Source organism: Aotus nancymaae, unplaced genomic scaffold, assembly GCF_030222135.1.
Source record: "Aotus nancymaae isolate 86718 unplaced genomic scaffold, 86718_ANA_hifiasm-v0.15.2.pri h1tg000049l, whole genome shotgun sequence".
NCBI classification, from domain to species: domain Eukaryota; kingdom Metazoa; phylum Chordata; class Mammalia; order Primates; family Aotidae; genus Aotus; species Aotus nancymaae.
The window spans coordinates 19,935,776-19,953,004 of NW_026988463.1; the positions used below are offsets into that span (position 1 = coordinate 19,935,776).

The 17,229-nt window shown below is 44.9% G+C and overlaps 1 protein-coding gene across 1 annotated transcript; it reads right to left on the bottom strand.

Moving 5' to 3' along the window:
* Window positions 1-582: 582 nt before the first annotated feature.
* Window positions 583-15,508, bottom strand: ZP2 (zona pellucida glycoprotein 2). Its single transcript, XM_021672307.2, has 18 exons — window positions 15,367-15,508; window positions 15,115-15,198; window positions 14,648-14,742; window positions 11,933-12,085; window positions 10,826-10,870; window positions 10,520-10,681; window positions 9,101-9,197; window positions 8,823-9,004; window positions 7,928-8,054; window positions 6,914-7,101; window positions 6,741-6,832; window positions 6,206-6,330; window positions 5,869-6,058; window positions 2,850-2,985; window positions 2,677-2,773; window positions 1,902-1,985; window positions 882-974; window positions 583-744 (listed from the first exon to the last, which is right to left on the bottom strand). The coding sequence occupies exons 1-18, from the start codon at window positions 15,392-15,394 to the stop codon at window positions 614-616; spliced, it is 2,109 nt and encodes a 702-aa protein (XP_021527982.1). The 5' UTR covers window positions 15,395-15,508; the 3' UTR covers window positions 583-613.
* Between the last annotated feature and the right edge of the window lie 1,721 nt (window positions 15,509-17,229).

Genomic DNA, 17,229 nt, shown 5'->3' on the forward strand with positions numbered 1-17,229 from the left:
AGGAGTTCAAGACCAGCCTGGCCAACATGATGAAACCCCATCTCTACTAAAGATACAAAAAATTAGCCAGGCATGAAGGCAGATGTGTGTAATCCCAGCTACCTGGAAGGTTGAGGCATGAGAATTGCTTTAACCTGGGAGGCAGAAGTTGCATTGAGCCAAGATTGAGCCATTGCACTCTAGCCTGGGCAACAGGGTGAGATTCAACCTCAAAAAAAAAATAAATAAAAAAATAGGGGGTAGGATTTATGCTAGTGATCAAGGGTCGCTTGCTGGCTTCTTATCCTATGCGAGTAGGAGTGTAGACTCAAGTGTATCCCCAGAGGTGGGCTGTAGTTAAGCCCTACTGTTGCCTGGGAGCGTCAGAGGATTCATGTATTGGGGTTAGAGGATCAGAAGAAGCCAAATGACAGGAATCAATTTTACCATAAACTTCCCCTATTTGTATCTGTACACAAAGCCCGTCCAGAGGATCGTGAGTAGGTAAATGCCTCTACAGTGAAGAACGAAAGAAACGATCCCTTGTCATCTCATCTTAATGAGAACATAGAAGGCAAGAGGCTTATTTTGACTGCTTTATTTATAAGTCCAATTAGTGATTTGACACAATCCTTTAATTGCACAGGTAGCAGATGAAGCCTAGAGTTGCCACCACACCTGCTAAGGTGGCCACAGCAGCCACAGCAGCCACAGCTTTAGAAGCAACATTCCCAGTAGTCTTGTGCCCTTTGGTGTCCGTAACATCTACAAAGGAAGCAGACATCTGAGTCTTAAGATCAGCATTTTTAAACAAGGGTAAGTTGAAGCCTTACCTAAGGCTCCCCAGAGAAGGGGATAAAACTAAGCTTATTTGGGAAATTTGCAACATTGAATAAACTTACCCTGTGAGCCTGCCTCCTCCCTTGTTTCACTCCTACTCTTCTCCCCACGGCTCCCACTTGCTTTTAGCAGCCTCAGATCAGATGGGCCGACACCTGGGAAGAACCTGAGAGTCTCAGCTTGTTTAATACAACATTTCATGCTAGTCGATGTGGTTAGCTGTCCGCTGAGGGTGTGATCCCACAGGTTCATTACGACTTTCTCAGGTAAAGATATGGGATAACAGGAACATAAACTAATACAGACAAGATTGGCCATAGCATGTTAAGATGCCCATGCTCTGACCTGATTCTACTAGAAACATATCCTGAATTTCTTGCATAGTAGTCAAAGATTTAAGAGGAATCTTTTCCTCCCACCCCAGCCCGGGTGTGGTGGCTCATGCCTGTGATTCCAGCACTTTGGGAGGCCGAGGTGGGTGGATCACCTGAGGTTAGGAGTTTGAGACCCGCCTGGCCAATATGGTGAAACCTTGTCTCTACTAAATATTCAAAGATTAACTGAGCATGGTGGTGCATGCCTGTAATCCCAGCTACACAGGAGGCTGAGGAAGGAGAATCGCTTCAACTCAGGAGGTGAAGGTTGCAGTGAGTCAAGATTGCGCCACTGAACTCTAGCCTGGACAATAGAGCGAGACTCCATCTCCAAAAAGAAAGGATTCCAATATGGACTGAGGACAAAATTGGAAATAACCTATAGATATCCATGAAAGAGGATCATGACTAAGGTAGAGCCATATAGAATCCTATATGAGTCTTTGTACAGATATAAGGTAGATAAAACAGGTTAGAGACCAAGTTCTAGATCAGTAGGTAGAAGATATGATCCCATTGGCTTTGATGTGATTTCTCAGAGGGTACACAGGAGACTTAATAGAAGCCTACCTCTGGGAAGAGAGACAGTCTTTTATTCTTCTATTGTTTAGACTTACCACAGGTACATGGTATATGTAAGCATTGACCTCTTGGCATAAAAAGCCAAGAACTTGAATCCAGGAAGTACTCCAGGCTTTAGGTCCATACCTCTGAATGAGGAGTCATCTGACAACAGGAGAATGGGTCCCGGGAGACTGACTGTCATTGTCTTTGCTTCGGTGGTCCCTGTGGCTGGAGACAGACAATTGAGTTTGTGTTTGGCCTCTGGAATAGTGGTTCAAGACGTGTGTCAATGGAATGCTTAGAAGCAGAAGCTCTATGGGATATCTAGTTCATGTCTTTTGTCCTGCCTTTGCAGGAGAGGTTATGCCCTTTATTGTAAAAATGGGTTGGATTCTTAGGGTTAGGAGTGGTGGCTTGTGCCTGTAATCCCAGCACTTTGGAAGGCCGAGGTGGGTGGATCAACTGAGGTCAGGAGATTGAGACCAGCCTGGCCAACATGGAAGAACCCCAACTCTACTAAAAATACAAAATTATCCGGGCATGGTGGCATGTGCCTGTAATCCCAGCTACTCAGGAGGTTGAGGCAAGAGAATCGCTTGAACTCAGGAGGCAGAGGTTGTGGCGAGTCAAGATCACACCATTGCACTCCAGCCTGGGCAACAAGAGTGAAACTCAGTCTTAAAAAAAAAGATTGATTCTTAAAGAACTTGTCTATAGAACTAGACAAGAACCTGTTCATCTTAGACCCATCACATGAGTAAGGTAGACTGGGCCAAGAAGAAGTTTTGACAGACAACAAGAGCTCTTGACACTAAGTGAAGAATTAGTCATACCTGTCCTTAAGATCATCTATTCTGAAAAGTTGATACTTACTTTGCTTTGAATTAGAATCACAGAAACAGGGATGTGAAGTTTTTACCTCGCTTGTGCCTAGATGACACAGGGCAGGTCACAGAACACAGAGGGGAGTCAGGAGAGAGTCGATTGCAGATTAAGACACTGCAGTGGAAGTAGACCTGGAGACAGAAGAGAGTTAAGTGGAATCGATGCACTAACATTTAACCTGTCCCTGGTGACTTCTGAATCACTTACCAGGCTAGAGAGCACGTGGGCTTCTGATACAAAGGCAAAAGCCTTCACGTCAAACCTCTGAAAGTGATCAGGATGGGTCACGGAGGAGCCAACTGGATGGAAGGTAGTCAGGTAGTTGTCCAGGTTGTATGCACAGCTAGGAGGTATGCACCAGGAAGGGGTGTCAGTCACACGCATCCTGGAGTCAAATTCAACATCTGCCCAGATTTAGTCATACGTCACGTCTTCAGGACTATTGGCATATTTACCTTCTACCGGCGCCTTTGTTTTGTTCAGCATTTCATACCTGACCTATAATACCTATGAAGTCATAAGTTGTATATGCTAGTTATATTTTAACTCTTTCAGCAGTACCCATTTTCCAACTAAATGAGAAGTACAAGTTATATCATTTCAGAAGACACTGGCTTCTTTCCAAATATGACTATTCTATTAAAAAGAATGAGATCCAGTTATTTCCAACAATATGGGTGGAACTAGAGATTATGTTAAATGAAATAAGCCAGGCACAGAAAGAAAAACATCACATGTTCACTTATTTGTGGGAGCTAAGAATTGAAACAATTGAACTTATGGACAGACAGTAAAATGATGATTACCAGAGGCTAGGAATGGTAGAGGGGCCCTGGGGGGAGACGGAGAGATGGTTAATGGGTACAAAACTAAATAGAATAAGACCTATTATTTGAGAGTGCTGTTGGACAACTATAGTCAATAATAAATTATAGGCCAGGCATGGTGGCTCATACCTGTAATCCTAGCACTTGGGAGGCCAATGTAGTGGATCACCTGAGGTCAGGAGTTTGAGACCAGCCTGGCCAACATGGTGAAACCCCATTGCTATTAAATATACAAAAATTGGTTGGGCATGGTGGCAGTCGCCTGTAATCACACCTACTCAGGAGGCTGAGGGAGGAGAATCATTTCAACCCAGGAGGTGGAGGTTATAGTGAGCCGTGATTGCACCATTGCACTCCAACCTGGGCGACAAGAGCAAAACTCCATCTAAAATATACATATATATTTTAATGACTAAGTGTAATTGGGTGGCATATAACTCAAATGATGAATAAGGGGATGAATACTCAGTTTTTTATGATGTGCTTATTTCACATTGCATGCCTGTTTCAAAACATCTTACAAACTCCATTAAGAATGTACCCACAAAAAAATATGATTGTATCTCAGGCATGTATGTTGGTGACAAGTAGTTTTATGTTTTATAGTTTTATGTGCCAGCAGGTGAATGATGCTATAAAGAACATAGCAGGTTAGGTGGTAAATATAATAACCAAGGAAAGAAGAGATAAACCAGGGCAAAGGGAAAGTAGGGTCATCCTCATGGATAAGGGGGAACATTTTGTCTTCAGTGAGGTACAGGAATCAGCTGTGTGGATGCATTGGCCACTCACGGTCCTGAGGCTGGAGTGTACCTGAAGTTAAGAGCTTAGCAACTGAGGTGGGGCACGGTGGCTCATGCCTGTAATCCCAGCACTTTGGGAGGCCAAGGTGGGCAGATCACCTGAGGTCAAGAGTTTGAGAGCAGCCTGGTCAACATGGCGAAACCCTGTCTCTACTAAATGTACAAAAATTAAGGCCAGGCGTAATGGCTCATGCCTGTAATCCCAGCACTTTGGGAGGCTTAGGTGGGTGGATCACGAGGTCAGGACTTCAAGACCAACCTGGCCAAGGTGGTGAAACCCCATCTCTACTAAAAATACAAAAAAATTAGCCAGGCATGGTAGCAGGAGCCTGGAATCTCAGCTACTGAGGAGGCTGAGGCAGAGAGCTGCTTGAACCCAGGATGCAGAGGTTGCAGTGAGCTAAGACTGTGCCACTCCACTCCAGCCTGGCGACACAGTGATACCATCTCAAAAAAGAAAAAATTAGACAATTGTGGTGGCACGTGCTTGTAATCACAGCTACTCAGGAGGCTGAGGCATAAGAATCACTTGAACCCGGGAGACAGAGGCTGCAGTGAGCTGAGATTACGCCACAGCACTCCAGCCTGGGCAACAGAGCGAGACTCCATCTCAAAAAAAAAAAAAAAAAAAAAAAAAAAAGATAAAGCTTATCAACTGAACTACCACAGCTTCAAGAAAGCAAAGGTGCAGTTCTAGCTAAGTGCAGACTATTCCATAAGAATGAGTGAGATCCAGATCCAGTGGGATAGAACCTGGCAGGAGAGCAATGAGGATGAACACTTATATGTACAAGTGTGTGGCTACAACCTCAGAGCCTCATAGGGTTCAGATTCTAGAGTCAGATGGATATTTCTAATCCAAGCTCCATTGCTTAGGTATTGTTTTGGGCTGGTTATTTAGGCAGCAAGCTTAGGGTTTCTTCAGGAAGTAATATGACTAGTACAACTAGTGGATGTGGAATACATGGCACTGGGCCTGGCACGTGGTGGTTGTTCAACAGATGGATAGGGACTAGAGATCAGTCTTTCCAGATAATGAATCTGTGTTAGAGCCAGACTTTCTGGGGCTGGGGAGGATCTCATTTCTTAAGATTCAAAAGGTGATTAGAAGGCAGCACATGGCCAAGCATGGTGGCTCATACATGTAATCCCAGCACTTTGGGAAGCTGAGGTGGGTGGATCACCTGAGGTTAGGAGTTCAAGACCAGCCTGGCAAATGTGGCAAAACCCTCTCTCTACAAAGAATCCAAAAGTTAGCTGGGTTTGGTGGCACACCCCTATGATCCCAGCTACCCAGGAGGCTGAGGTAGAAGAATTGCTTGAACCCAGGAGGCAGAGGCTATAGTGAACCAAGATCACACCACTGCACTCCTGCCTGGGTGACAGGCTGAGACCTCATCTCAGGAAAAAACAAAACAAAACAAAACAAACAAACAAACAAAACCAGAAGGCAATACAAGTCCTGATTAGAAAACAAGGACTACATCAGGGTCTCACGTGACTGAATGCCCTTCTGAAGCCCAAGAGCATTTATTCCCGTCACTGGCAAGTTCAGATGGATTAGCAGGGCAACTCGATAGTACAGGGAGTACCTACCCATCCACGACAATGTTCCACTTGGGGAGAGAGTCTGAATCCATGGTGGACGTTGCCCAGCAATCATCTAAGACCAGCTTGATGTTGGGGTCATCCCTGTTTAGGACTCTCACTTCCATGTAAATTGGTTGGCGGAGAAATCTCACTAGAGGGTACTCATTGTTCTCATAAGGTTGTTGGTAGGAATTACCTGAAATTGAATGGTATTCAAATAGTTGACGGCTGCAGCACATATTCACAGGTCACCACCACTCTGTTAATCTGGCAGTATCAGGAAGTTCATTTTAGGGAGGAGTTCAAGAATATTTAGGTGATTTCACAAACTGCAGTCTCTTACCTGGGTAGCTTTGCAGGATTAAGGTAAATGGACCTGACCTCACTGAGGCCACTGGAGGAGTAAGACTTTCAACATTGATGTTTAGTCGCATGGCATTCCTGCTGTAGGAACACTTCACTGTCATTCTGTAAGAGTTTGGAGGAGGGAGGGTACAGAGAATTTTAGGTTAAAAAATTGCTTGAGTTAGGGCCAAGTGCAGTGGCTCACGCCTGTAATCCCAGCACTTTGGGAGGCTGAGGCAGGTGGATCACAAGGTCAAGAGATCGAGATCAGCCTGACCAACATGATGAAACCCTGGCTCTACTAAAAATATAAAAATTAGCTGGGCATGGTGGCACGCGCCTATAGTCCCAGCTACTCGGGAGGCTGAGGCAGGAGAATTGCTTGAACCCGGGAGGCGGAGGTTGTAGTGAGCCAAGTTCACACCACTATACTCCAGCTTGGTGACAGAGCTAGATTCTCTCTTAAAAAAAAAAAAAAAAAATCGCTTGAGTTTAAATTGGAGCTTAAGAATCAAATAGCAATTGTACCCCACCTGAACTCACTGTCTCTAGATATTTTGCTTGGAGGAAGATCCATCCAGTGAGCATGTATTTCATTTTCATAGATGACTTTATCATCTTCGAACTTAAATGTCAGAGATAGTGGATTAACAGCCAGTTATGTCAAAGATGAGTCTTAACCTCATACCATCCAGCCAGTACTAACCTTATATCTTGTTCCACATCCATTCAGGGGTACGTGGAACCGTACCAGCCCCTGGGACTGAGCCTTGAAGACAGGCTGGCAGGATGAGTTTCCCACCCTCAGAGTACCCAGGTCGAGAGCTGGTTGTGTTTGGTGGCTGTAAACCTCGAAGTCCATAAACCCATCCTGGGTGCACTGCTCCCCTGTAACTAGACAGCAGTGAAGGTTTAGAGAAAACAAGGTTGTCTGCCATTTCACTGTCCTCTCCCAACTTGATGTGTTACAAGGGAGGAATTCTATCTTAGCAGGAGCCATTGGAATTTGTCTTAAACTCTTTGTGAGGACACCTTGATCAGCAGCTTGAATTACAAGGGGAGCTGAAGTTAACTGCTCTGTATAAGAGTAGAACTTTTCATCCAAAGGAGGGACCAGGAAATGTAGGAACAAGTGCTATATAAGGTCAGTGAGAATCCTGATGAAGGGCGGAAGTGACTTAAGATTAAACTTAACGTGGTTTTAAGTACAGCACCTATGTTATTGCATCCTTTCTTTGTATACTCACAAATCCTGAGTACTTTGGGGACAAACTGAGGCAGGAACTTATTTTCCCTATGTGGCTTGACCTGTGCAGATCAGATTAAACAGAAGCACAGGGTGGAGGCAATGCTAAACCAGAGATACTCACTCTGTATTCCTTTAAGAATTTGCAGGAGTTTGGGGAGGAAGAAACTTAAACTTTTAATCCTAATTAGAAATTTGCACATTCTTACCTAGATGGTAGGCTCAGGCTCCTAAGTCAAAATATCTAGACTACTTAACCACAGAGCAGTTACCATGAGATCTACCTATGTAAAGATCTTAAAAATCTTATACTTAGGACCCCATCATAGCAGTTAGACTGTTTCTAATCTGTCTAGTCTTTAGTTTCTTCAATCTGTAAGCAATACATCCGAATGTGACCTTCTATACATTTTTCCTACAAAAAGAGCTAAGGGAGAGAAAAAGTAGAACATGGTTTTAATAAAAGGCCTTTACCTATGGAAACTGGTGACTCGCAGAGACACTCAGGGTGGATCACCATGGATACCGTCTCCAGCCAGAGGAGAAAGGTCAGCTTGAGTGAAGCTAAGTAGAACTGATGGAGTAGGCATTTTTCAGACAACTGAAATGAGAAAAGAATGTCAATTAGCAGCCATAGCCTGTTGGGGCCTGGAACCATCACGGGGGGGCAGGAAGGAAGTCCACTGATCACTTGCAGGACACATTCCAGACTTATCTGGCTTCCCTTTAAACCAAAACAACAGACACCCTATCACTTCCTCCAATCTGGGTGCATCCCCAGGCAGGAGATTTATTGCTTTAAACTCATGCCCTGGCATACCCAGCACTGTACTCTTTGTACTAGGCACTAAAGCTTGAATTAACAGATCAAATTCCAAACAATAGTGGAATCCTCTGCCAAGCCAGGTCTGAGTCAAAAGGACTCTGCAGATGTTATAAAATGCGATTGCATAACATGTACCCCCAACCTAAGGTTATTCTCGGTATCCCTGGCAGTTCTAGTGAAGACTAACCTCAACAGTGACAGGACGGGACCCTTTTGTTTAGATTAAGGTGTCCTGTTCATTGACCAGGACAGGTTCACCATTAGGTATTTGACAGGTAGTTGCTACTACTCAGTTGGGGGCTTAGACAATTTTAAGACTTAGACGATTTTTCAGGACAGAGGTTAGAGAGGTTTCGTGTTAGATAATGAACTTCAGTTACTTGATATTTCACGTATACAAGATGATCAAATGAGGCCTTCTGGAGTTTGAATCTGTTATGTTGGCAATTAGTTTATGGGCAAGTTTCAGCTGTATCGGGACTACCCATAACAGCGTACTTCAAGTCAGGACTCTGGAGTTCAGTGGTTGATAATTGAACATACTTTCGTTTTGAGCAGAGTTTTGCTGAAATGCAATTTTGTGCCATCTGTTGCTTCTAGATCAATTCCACTGTCATGCAACTGGCTCACTTCAATGTTCTGGTTTCCAAAGCTCACAGACTTAAGCTTCCCAGGAAACTCTGGTATGGTGACAGTCATGTGTGTGGCATTGCAGGTCACAGGATCTGGAAGGAATGACAGCAAAATGCCAATTACCAGCCTTGATTAAGCTTCTAGGACAATGTCTCCCACACTGAGGTTGCAGCTATCTGGGACCTTACCTGGTGCACAAATAGCTCGTGAAGAGAAGATCACCTTCTGCCCAGGAGCTATAAATGTAAGCTTCAGAGACACCATGTAGAGATGACTGTTACCTTGCTAGGGGGATAAATAACAGTGAACTTCAAAAATATTGGTTACTTGAGTCTCTAACCAGTAAGCATCATCTTGGCAAGCATCTATTCAAGTATTGAGCACTACTTGGACACAAGTAGGGTTTAGGTGTTTGTCCAATGACTGTTCTGGAGGTATACTAGTTTTAATCCTTGTTCTTTTTTTTTTTTTTTTTTTTTTTGAGACGGAGTTTCGCTCTTGTTACCCAGGCTGGAGTGCAATGGTGCGATCTCGGCTCACTGCAACCTACACCTCCTGGGTTCAGGCAATTCTCCTGCCTCAGCCTCCTGAGTAGCTGGGATTACAGGCACGCGCCACCATGCCCAGCTAATTTTTTGTATTTTTAGTAGAGATGGGGTTTCACCATGTTGACCAGGATGGTCTCGATCTCTTGACCTCGTGATCCACCCGCCTCGGCCTCCCAAAGTGCTGGGATTACAGGCGTGAGCCACCGCGCCCAGCTTAATCCTTGTTCTAACATCTGGAAGAGTGTTGTCTAGATCACCTGTAGCCAATTACTTCTGGGCATATAAGATTTGTCCTTACTCCATGACTGTTTTAAAGTATCAGCAGCCAGACAACGTTTTTAAGCCTCAATCCATTTGTGTTCTTAATGGAAAATAGGACTATTCTTGAAGTGGTTGACATTTGAGCCCTTATGTGTCAGGACCTGTCCTAGGTACTTTAACAGATGAATTCATTTAGTATAGTATTCAGACTATTGGCCTAGAAAGCACCAATACTTGCTATAAAAGATAGGACAACAATAACCCAAACAGAACCCGTTAACCCATAAAGCTTTTAGGAATATGCCTATTCTATGTTGTACTATAAATTTAAGACTATGAAAAAGAGACCAGATTGAGGTAAGGATCATGTCTATTTTTTTGAAAAAGAGTCTTACTCTGTTGCCCAGGCTGGAGTGCAGTGGCACCATCTTGGCTCAGTGCAACCTCCACCTCCCAGGTTCAAACGATTCTCTAACCTCGGCTTCCCGAGTAGCTGGGATTATAGGTATGCGTCACCTCACTCAGCTAATTTTTTTGTATTTTTAGTAGAAACAGGGTTTCACTATGTTGACGAGGCTGGTCTCAAACTCCTGACCTCAAGTGATCTGCCCACCTCAGCCTTCCAAAGTGCTGGGATTACAGGCATGGATACCCAGGGAAGTGTTTGGCACTTAATAGGCATTAAAATGCTTGAATGGGTTGTATTGTAAGTTAATGTGAAGACATGGTTGAGATCATGCTTGGATTTAGGAATACTGGCCTATGCTTTGGTAGTACAAAGAAAGACTCCACACCTACCACATAGTGAGTCACTCCAGTGGCATTGAATGGCACGTGGAAGGTCATCCTGTTGTTGTCAAATAGGAGGTTGAAGCCTTCCATCATAGCTTCTGACAGGGTCAGAGTTTTGGCTTTTGCACCATCACCAACCTCAATGCTCCATCCCATCTGAATTTCTGCCTGCCGAAGTCAAAAGTTTTGTTTAGGGTGCTGGTGCTCACTTAACCAAGTCTCTGGTAGTCTAATGATTTATCAGGTTAAATGCAATATCACCTTTAACAGAATTAAAGGTTAAGTTCTGATTTTTAAAATCTTCTTTCATACCTGAGTGGCATCAGCCAAACCAGAGAAGATCCGTGGCAAAGAAAACTGGAAGAAGAGAATTGTGATGTAAGACTTTGATTTGGAGGTGGATGTTTCTGAATTCATGTCACCTGCCAGAGAAATTGCTGTGTAGTTATCACACCAAGAAGCCTGGTTGTGGGATGCAGTAGAAAAAGCACATGAACCCTGACTGAGCCCTTAGATGTCATTATACTTCTTTGAACTTCTGATCCCAAGAGGCACTTGGAAGATCTAAGCTCCTTTCCAGCTGTAAGTTGGCATACTTTTTTTCTGAGACAGTTTTGCACTTGCCACCCAGGCTGCGGTGCAATGGTGCAATCTCAGCTCACTGCAACTGCCGCCTCCTGGGTTCAAGCAATTCTCCTGCCTCAGCCTCCCAAGTAGCTGGGATTATAGGCATGTACCACCACACCCAGCTAATTTTTTTGTATTTAGCAGAGACAGGGTTTCACCATATTGGTTGGGCGGGTCTTGAACTCCTGATCTCAGGTGATCCATCTGCCTTGGCCTCCCAAAGTGCTGGGATTACTGCGTGAGCCACTACACCCAGCTGGAACACGGTTCTTAAACATTTACCCTTTCACCTGTGTCCATAGAAGTCAGGTACTGTGTAAAGCCATGCAGTTCTATCATTGTTATGGTGTTGCTTTTATGTCAGCGTTATTTTTTTGTTGTCCGTTGTAGACATTAGCTATGTTAGACTATAAATCCCTGAAGATGCGACTGGGCTGTTTTGTTCACTTACTGCATCTTAGCATCTGGGGTGGGACCTGGAACATGGCACACATTCCATTTGTCAGATCATTAGTGTGAGTATAACTACCAATAAAACCCTTTCTATTCCCATGTGCCAAGTATCATGTATACACTCAGCCAATTCTTAGAGCCACCCTATGAGGTGAACATGATTGTTCTATCATTTTGGACTTGGAAACAAAGCCTCAGGGTGGTTAAACCATCATCACACAGAAAATTGGCAAATACAGGATTAGATCCTGGTCCAATTTCTAAGCGCAGCCCTGGTTAGAACATCACATTCCCCCTGCAATAGCCATATACTTCAAGTAGTCAACCCATTTCACTCACAGACATTGAATCCTTTTTGCAGGTTGTAGCTGCTGAAAGCCCATGGGTCTCTTCTACCTGTACAGCTGGACAGAAGAACTGGTACATGACAGCTCCGTGTCTTACAGCAGCATCATCATTCATGAACTTGATGGTCATCTGGTGTCCACCATGCTGTGTACAAATAGCATAGTGGGAATAGAGTAAGTGCTGGTACCTCCTTGGGATTCTAGAATACCATCTGACCCACCTGAGTGGCAAAACCCTTAAAGTTGCCAATACCACAAGTGCTGGAAGGTACCTTATTCCTCTACCAGGAGATTAGCTAGCTCATTGCAATTTGTTATTAAAGACTCATGCTGATAGGCCAGTTTTAGCATCAGGAAATGGAGTTCCGTTTCTGTTTCTCTTATGTCTACCCTGTGTCTCAATACCTTGGTCCTGGCTGAATGGAGTTGATATGGGGCTTCTACCCATCTACCCAGGTTATCTGAATACTTATTAAGCACTTAAGTAGCTGCCATTGTGCTGGGTAGAGTTACCTTTGCTATTACCCCTTACCTTAGGAAACTCAGTATAAAGGCAGGATCAGCCAACCTTTTTCCATTATATATTAGCAACTCTTTCAGACTCTGTGGGTCACGTAAAGTACATAGCATATTTCCTTAAGAGAATTTAAAAAGATAAAAGCCAACTGGGCATGGTGGCTCATGCCTGTAACCCCAGCACTTTGGGAGGCCAAGGCAGGCGGATTGCTTGAGCTCAAGAGTTCAAGGCCAGCCTGGGCAACATGGGGAGACCCTGTTTCTACCGAAAAAAAAATACAAAAGTTAACTGGGCATGGTGGTGTGTGCCTGTGGTCCCAGCCACTGAGGAGGCTGAGGTGGTACTGAGACATAGGGTAGGGGATTGTTTGAGCCCAGGAGGTGGGGGTTGCAGTGAGCTGAGATCATACTACTGCACTCCAGCCTGGGCAACAGTGAGACCCTGTCTCAAGATTAAGATGAAACCCGTTCTTACTTTGAAGACAGACAAAAAGCAGCCATGGAACTAGGCACAGTGGCCCATGTCTATAATCCCAGTGCTTTAGGAGGCTAAGGTGGGAGGATTCCTTGAGGCCAGAAGTTTGAGGCCAGCCTGGACAACATGGTGAAACCCCCATCTCTACAAGACAAAGATTAGACGAGCATAGTGTTGCATGCCTGTAGCTGCAGCTAGTTGGAAGGCTGAGGCGAGAGAATCCTTTGAGCCTAGCAGTTCCAGGCTGTAGTCAGCCATGATTGCAGCCACTGCTTTCCAGCCTGGGCTACAAAGTAAGCCTGTCTCAGAAAGAGGCCATGGACTGGATTTGGCCATCCACAGGTTATGGTTGGCAGTCTCTGGGTCTAAGAGAATGCAACTCTAAGCCCTCTATGGTTAAGAAGGTCTGTTTTAGAAAGAAATGACTGGATTTTTCATGAAGGACATATGATTACTTCATTGGTTGATCATAGAGGGCCTTAGTGGACCAGATGACTTACAGTTCAAGCCTGTTTACAGAGTAGGGTCTAAAAATGTATCTGCACAAAGTTTATGCAGCTGACTACTTGCACCGGAATCAGATGGTGTAGACTGTCAGGCATGCAGATTCCCAGAACTCACCCAGGCCTATGTCCAACTAGTCAATTACATCCAAACTTTCCAAACTACAACTTGCTAGCTTCTGCTTAGACAGTTTGCTTTTATTGCTTCTAATATTCCTAATTGGGCAAAACTGTTGCTTGGCAATAGAAAAACCCTTACTGCTTAGCTGCTGTTTGCCTTTTAACACCTGTTTCTATAACAGTGGTGTTTTCTATTTGCTAGCACCAAAATAGCCTTCCATCTCATGTGAGGGTTTACAGATCAAAATAGCTAATGTTTCAGCATTTGTTGTATCCAGGTTCAGAACCAGATCTTAATCTGTAGAACATCATTAGTCTTTAGTTACCCCATGGAGCAGGTACCATGACTCTCATTTTCTAATGGGCAGAGGCTTGAAAGGGCTAGATAACTTGCTGGAAATTACTCCTAAGTAGTGGTGGAGCTGGGGCTCAAGGGCTCAAGTACTGAAACAGCAGGGTTTCTGATCCTCAACACTGACATCGCAGGCCTGGTAATTCTATTATGGTGAGGCACCTTGGGTAGTGTTGGGTGTCTGCCAGCATCCTTGGCTTGTACCCACTAGATGCCGGTAGCAACTCTTCCGCCCCCAGTTGTGATAGCCAACGATGTTTCTAGATGTTGCCAAACATCCTCTGGACATATTTTTTTGTTTTTTTTTTTTATGGAGTTTCGCTCTTGTTGCCCAGGCTGGAGTGCAATCTTGGCTCACTACAACTTCCACCTCCCAGGTTTAAGCCATTCTCCTGTCTCAGCCTCCCAGGTAGCTGGGATTACAGGTGACTACTACCACACCCAGCTCATTTTTTGTATTTTTACTAGCGATGAGGTTTCACTATGTTAGCCAGGGTGGTCTTGAATTCCTGACCTCAGGTGATCCACTCGCCTTGGCCTCCCAAAGTGCTGAGATTACAGGTGTGAGGCACCACGCCAAGCTTGGACAGATAATAGAAAAAAAGATCCAGACACAAGACACCACCCCCTTGGTTGAGAGCCACTGCTTTACTCCAAAGAATAAGTTCTTAGCCAAGTTTACTACCAGTAACTATAGGTTACTATGTGCCACCCCAAGTACTGCTCAAAGCAACTACTTACCACTCTTCTGGTACAGTTATCATAGGTAGCCCTCATGGTGAGCTTTTCTGGGTCCAAGAGGTAAGGGCAGTTCGGCATGTCAAGACCAAAGGGATCTGCCAAAGCCAGAGCAGGTTAGACAGGATGGCTGAGTACATTTCAGTGACAGTCCAAAGCTACAGAATCAAGACCACCAGTCCATTTCTCATTCCCTTTACTTCTGCCCCAACTGGTGATAGGACTTTAGCTTTGAGATACTAGGACTTGCAACCAGAAACTTCCCAGAGATGCTGATGTAAGACACACTTTCAAAGAAGACAGCTCTTCCATGCTGGGTGGCCTCATGCAAATCAGGTAGCCCCATGGCATCATGGGAGTTGGATGCCATTGCTGCAGGAGTTTGGGTACTCTGCTCCCCAAACAGGATTGGTCCAAGCCAAAGGCTTCCTGCTAATCAGGACTGTGATGAGATAACACACATTACCTACCCACCACAGATGCATGCCATTTCTCGGTGCCAGGACTGCTCCGGAACGCCACTGTTATTCCCCTTTCATCACAAATGACAGTGCCTAGAGAGCAAAGGAAGCATTTTGGGGCTTTGAGCCATAAAAGATGCAACTCCTACAAAAATGTATAGACTCCTCTCGGATGGGAAGGATGCCAGATGAGAGAGGCAAGGATTGTCCCCTACCCCAAGAGAGCTCACAAACAAGCAAGACAATGACAATGTAATATACCAAGAATTGTAAGGAACGTATCAGGCATCCAGGCTTTCTGAAGGAGCCAGGTCAACACCTTGACGGTGGAGATGATGGAAGCAGGTCTGAAAAACTGACAAAAGGTTTGTCGACAGGTTTTGCAAATTGAAGTTAAAAGAAGCCAGCTGGGCGCAGTGGCTCATTCCTGTAATCCCAGCAAATTGGGAGGCTGAGGTGGGTGGATCATGAGGTCAGGAGATCCTGGCTAACACGGTGAAACCTCGTCTCTATTAAAAATACAAAAAAGTAGCCAGACATGGTGGTACGAACCTGTAATCCCAGCTACTCCGGAGGCTGAGATAGGAGAATCTCATGAACCTGGGAGGTGGAGGTTGCAGTGAGCCGAGATTGTGCCACTGCGCTACTCCAGCCTGGGCAACGCAGCGAGACTCCATCTCAAAAAAAAAAAAAAAAAAAAAAAAAATCCTGGGTAAGTCTGAGAATGCACATTTTTTTTTTTTAAGATGGAGTCTGTCACCCAAGCTGGAGTGCAATGGTGCAATCTCAGCTCACTGCAATCTCGCCTCCCAGGTTCAAGCGATTCTCCGGTCTTGGCCTCTCGAGTAGCTGGAGTTACAGGTGCCCACCACCACGCCTGGCTAATTTTTGTATTTTAGTAGAGACAGAGTTTTACCACATTGGCCAGGCTGGTCTCGAACTCCTGATCTCAGGTGATTCGCCTGCTTCGGCCTCCTAAAGTTCTGGGATTACAGAGCTACTCACTTCACATTCAGTTGAGCCACAGGTTGCAGAGTGGCAGATAATGGGCAAAACCTGGTCTTAAAAAGTTTTTTTTGAAGACTGCTGCTCCTAAAGATGAGGGCTTAGTGTTGTGGCTTGCTGTTCTGTGGATACCATAAAGCTTGAGGCAGTGAGGGACTGGAAGGCAGTGCAGGTGTTTTTTTGAGTTCTTTCATTTAGCAGGGATAGTAAGTCTACAGATTAGCAGAGAAATGATCCAGTAACCTGACCAAGGTAAAAAAGCGGGTGAATGGAGGTTGTCTGAGCCAGGCTTGTGTTTCTTGGCCGGCTAGGCCCTCCAGCTGCAACCTGTTTTCTCTGCTAAGAGGACTTCCCTTACTCAAGAGTCATACCTGGAAAGGCAGGATTTACCAACTGAGAAGCACCTATTGAGTTCACTGAAGTCACAAGGGTAAAGAAGAGAGCAATCGACCTGTAAGTGCTGGAAAGAGACAGGGAGATAGTTAAGGAAAAACGGACTTCAACAAACAAAGGTATCATACCCCCTCCCTCTGCTTCCAGAATTACTCACCTCCAGCCTGCACTGAACCAGCCTGGGGGACTCCAAGAGTCTCCTCTCTGCTTGGACGCCATAGCAGAAGGTACTATCGGATCAACCAGGTAGAGGGTGGGCTGCTCTGTGTTTTTATATCAGGAAGCCAGTACCATCCACACCCTCTCCCCATTGGGGGCACCTGAATCTTCTCCCATTCTCCCAGCTGAAAGGAAAGGACTGGGGAAGGAAGTGGCCTCTCTGATTCCTGACAGCTTGCATTGGGTATTCGGCCAGCTGCCCCTGTGGGCCAGGCATGAAATCAGAGTTCCCTGCAATCAGCTCCAGGTGAGTGAACTGGTGTTTTCCCTATACCTTTGGGGAAAATTAAGATCTTTTGAGCAAATTATTTACAACTGCAATGTAAAGTGAAAGAGAATCATGGGCTTTATTGAGGAAAAAAACAAGTCTTGTTCATACAACTAAACTTCTTTTTTGAGACACAGTTTTACTCTGTCACCCAGGCTAAAGTGCACTAGTGCAATCTCAGCTCACTGCAACCTCCACCTCCTGGGTTCAAGCAATTCTCTTGCCTCAGCCTCCTGAGT

Excerpts from the sequence above, each read along its gene's own strand:
- ZP2 (XM_021672307.2), bottom strand. The coding sequence starts at position 15,394 with ATGCCTGATACGTTCCTTACAATTCTTG. Across the intron at positions 15,199-15,366 it reads TACGTTCCTTACAATTCTTG|GCACTGTCATTTGTGATGAA; the intron begins GTATATTACATT and ends TTTGCTCTCTAG. Across the intron at positions 2,774-2,849 it reads CCCACGTGCTCTCTAGCCTG|GTCTACTTCCACTGCAGTGT; the intron begins GTAAGTGATTCA and ends TTCTGTCTCCAG.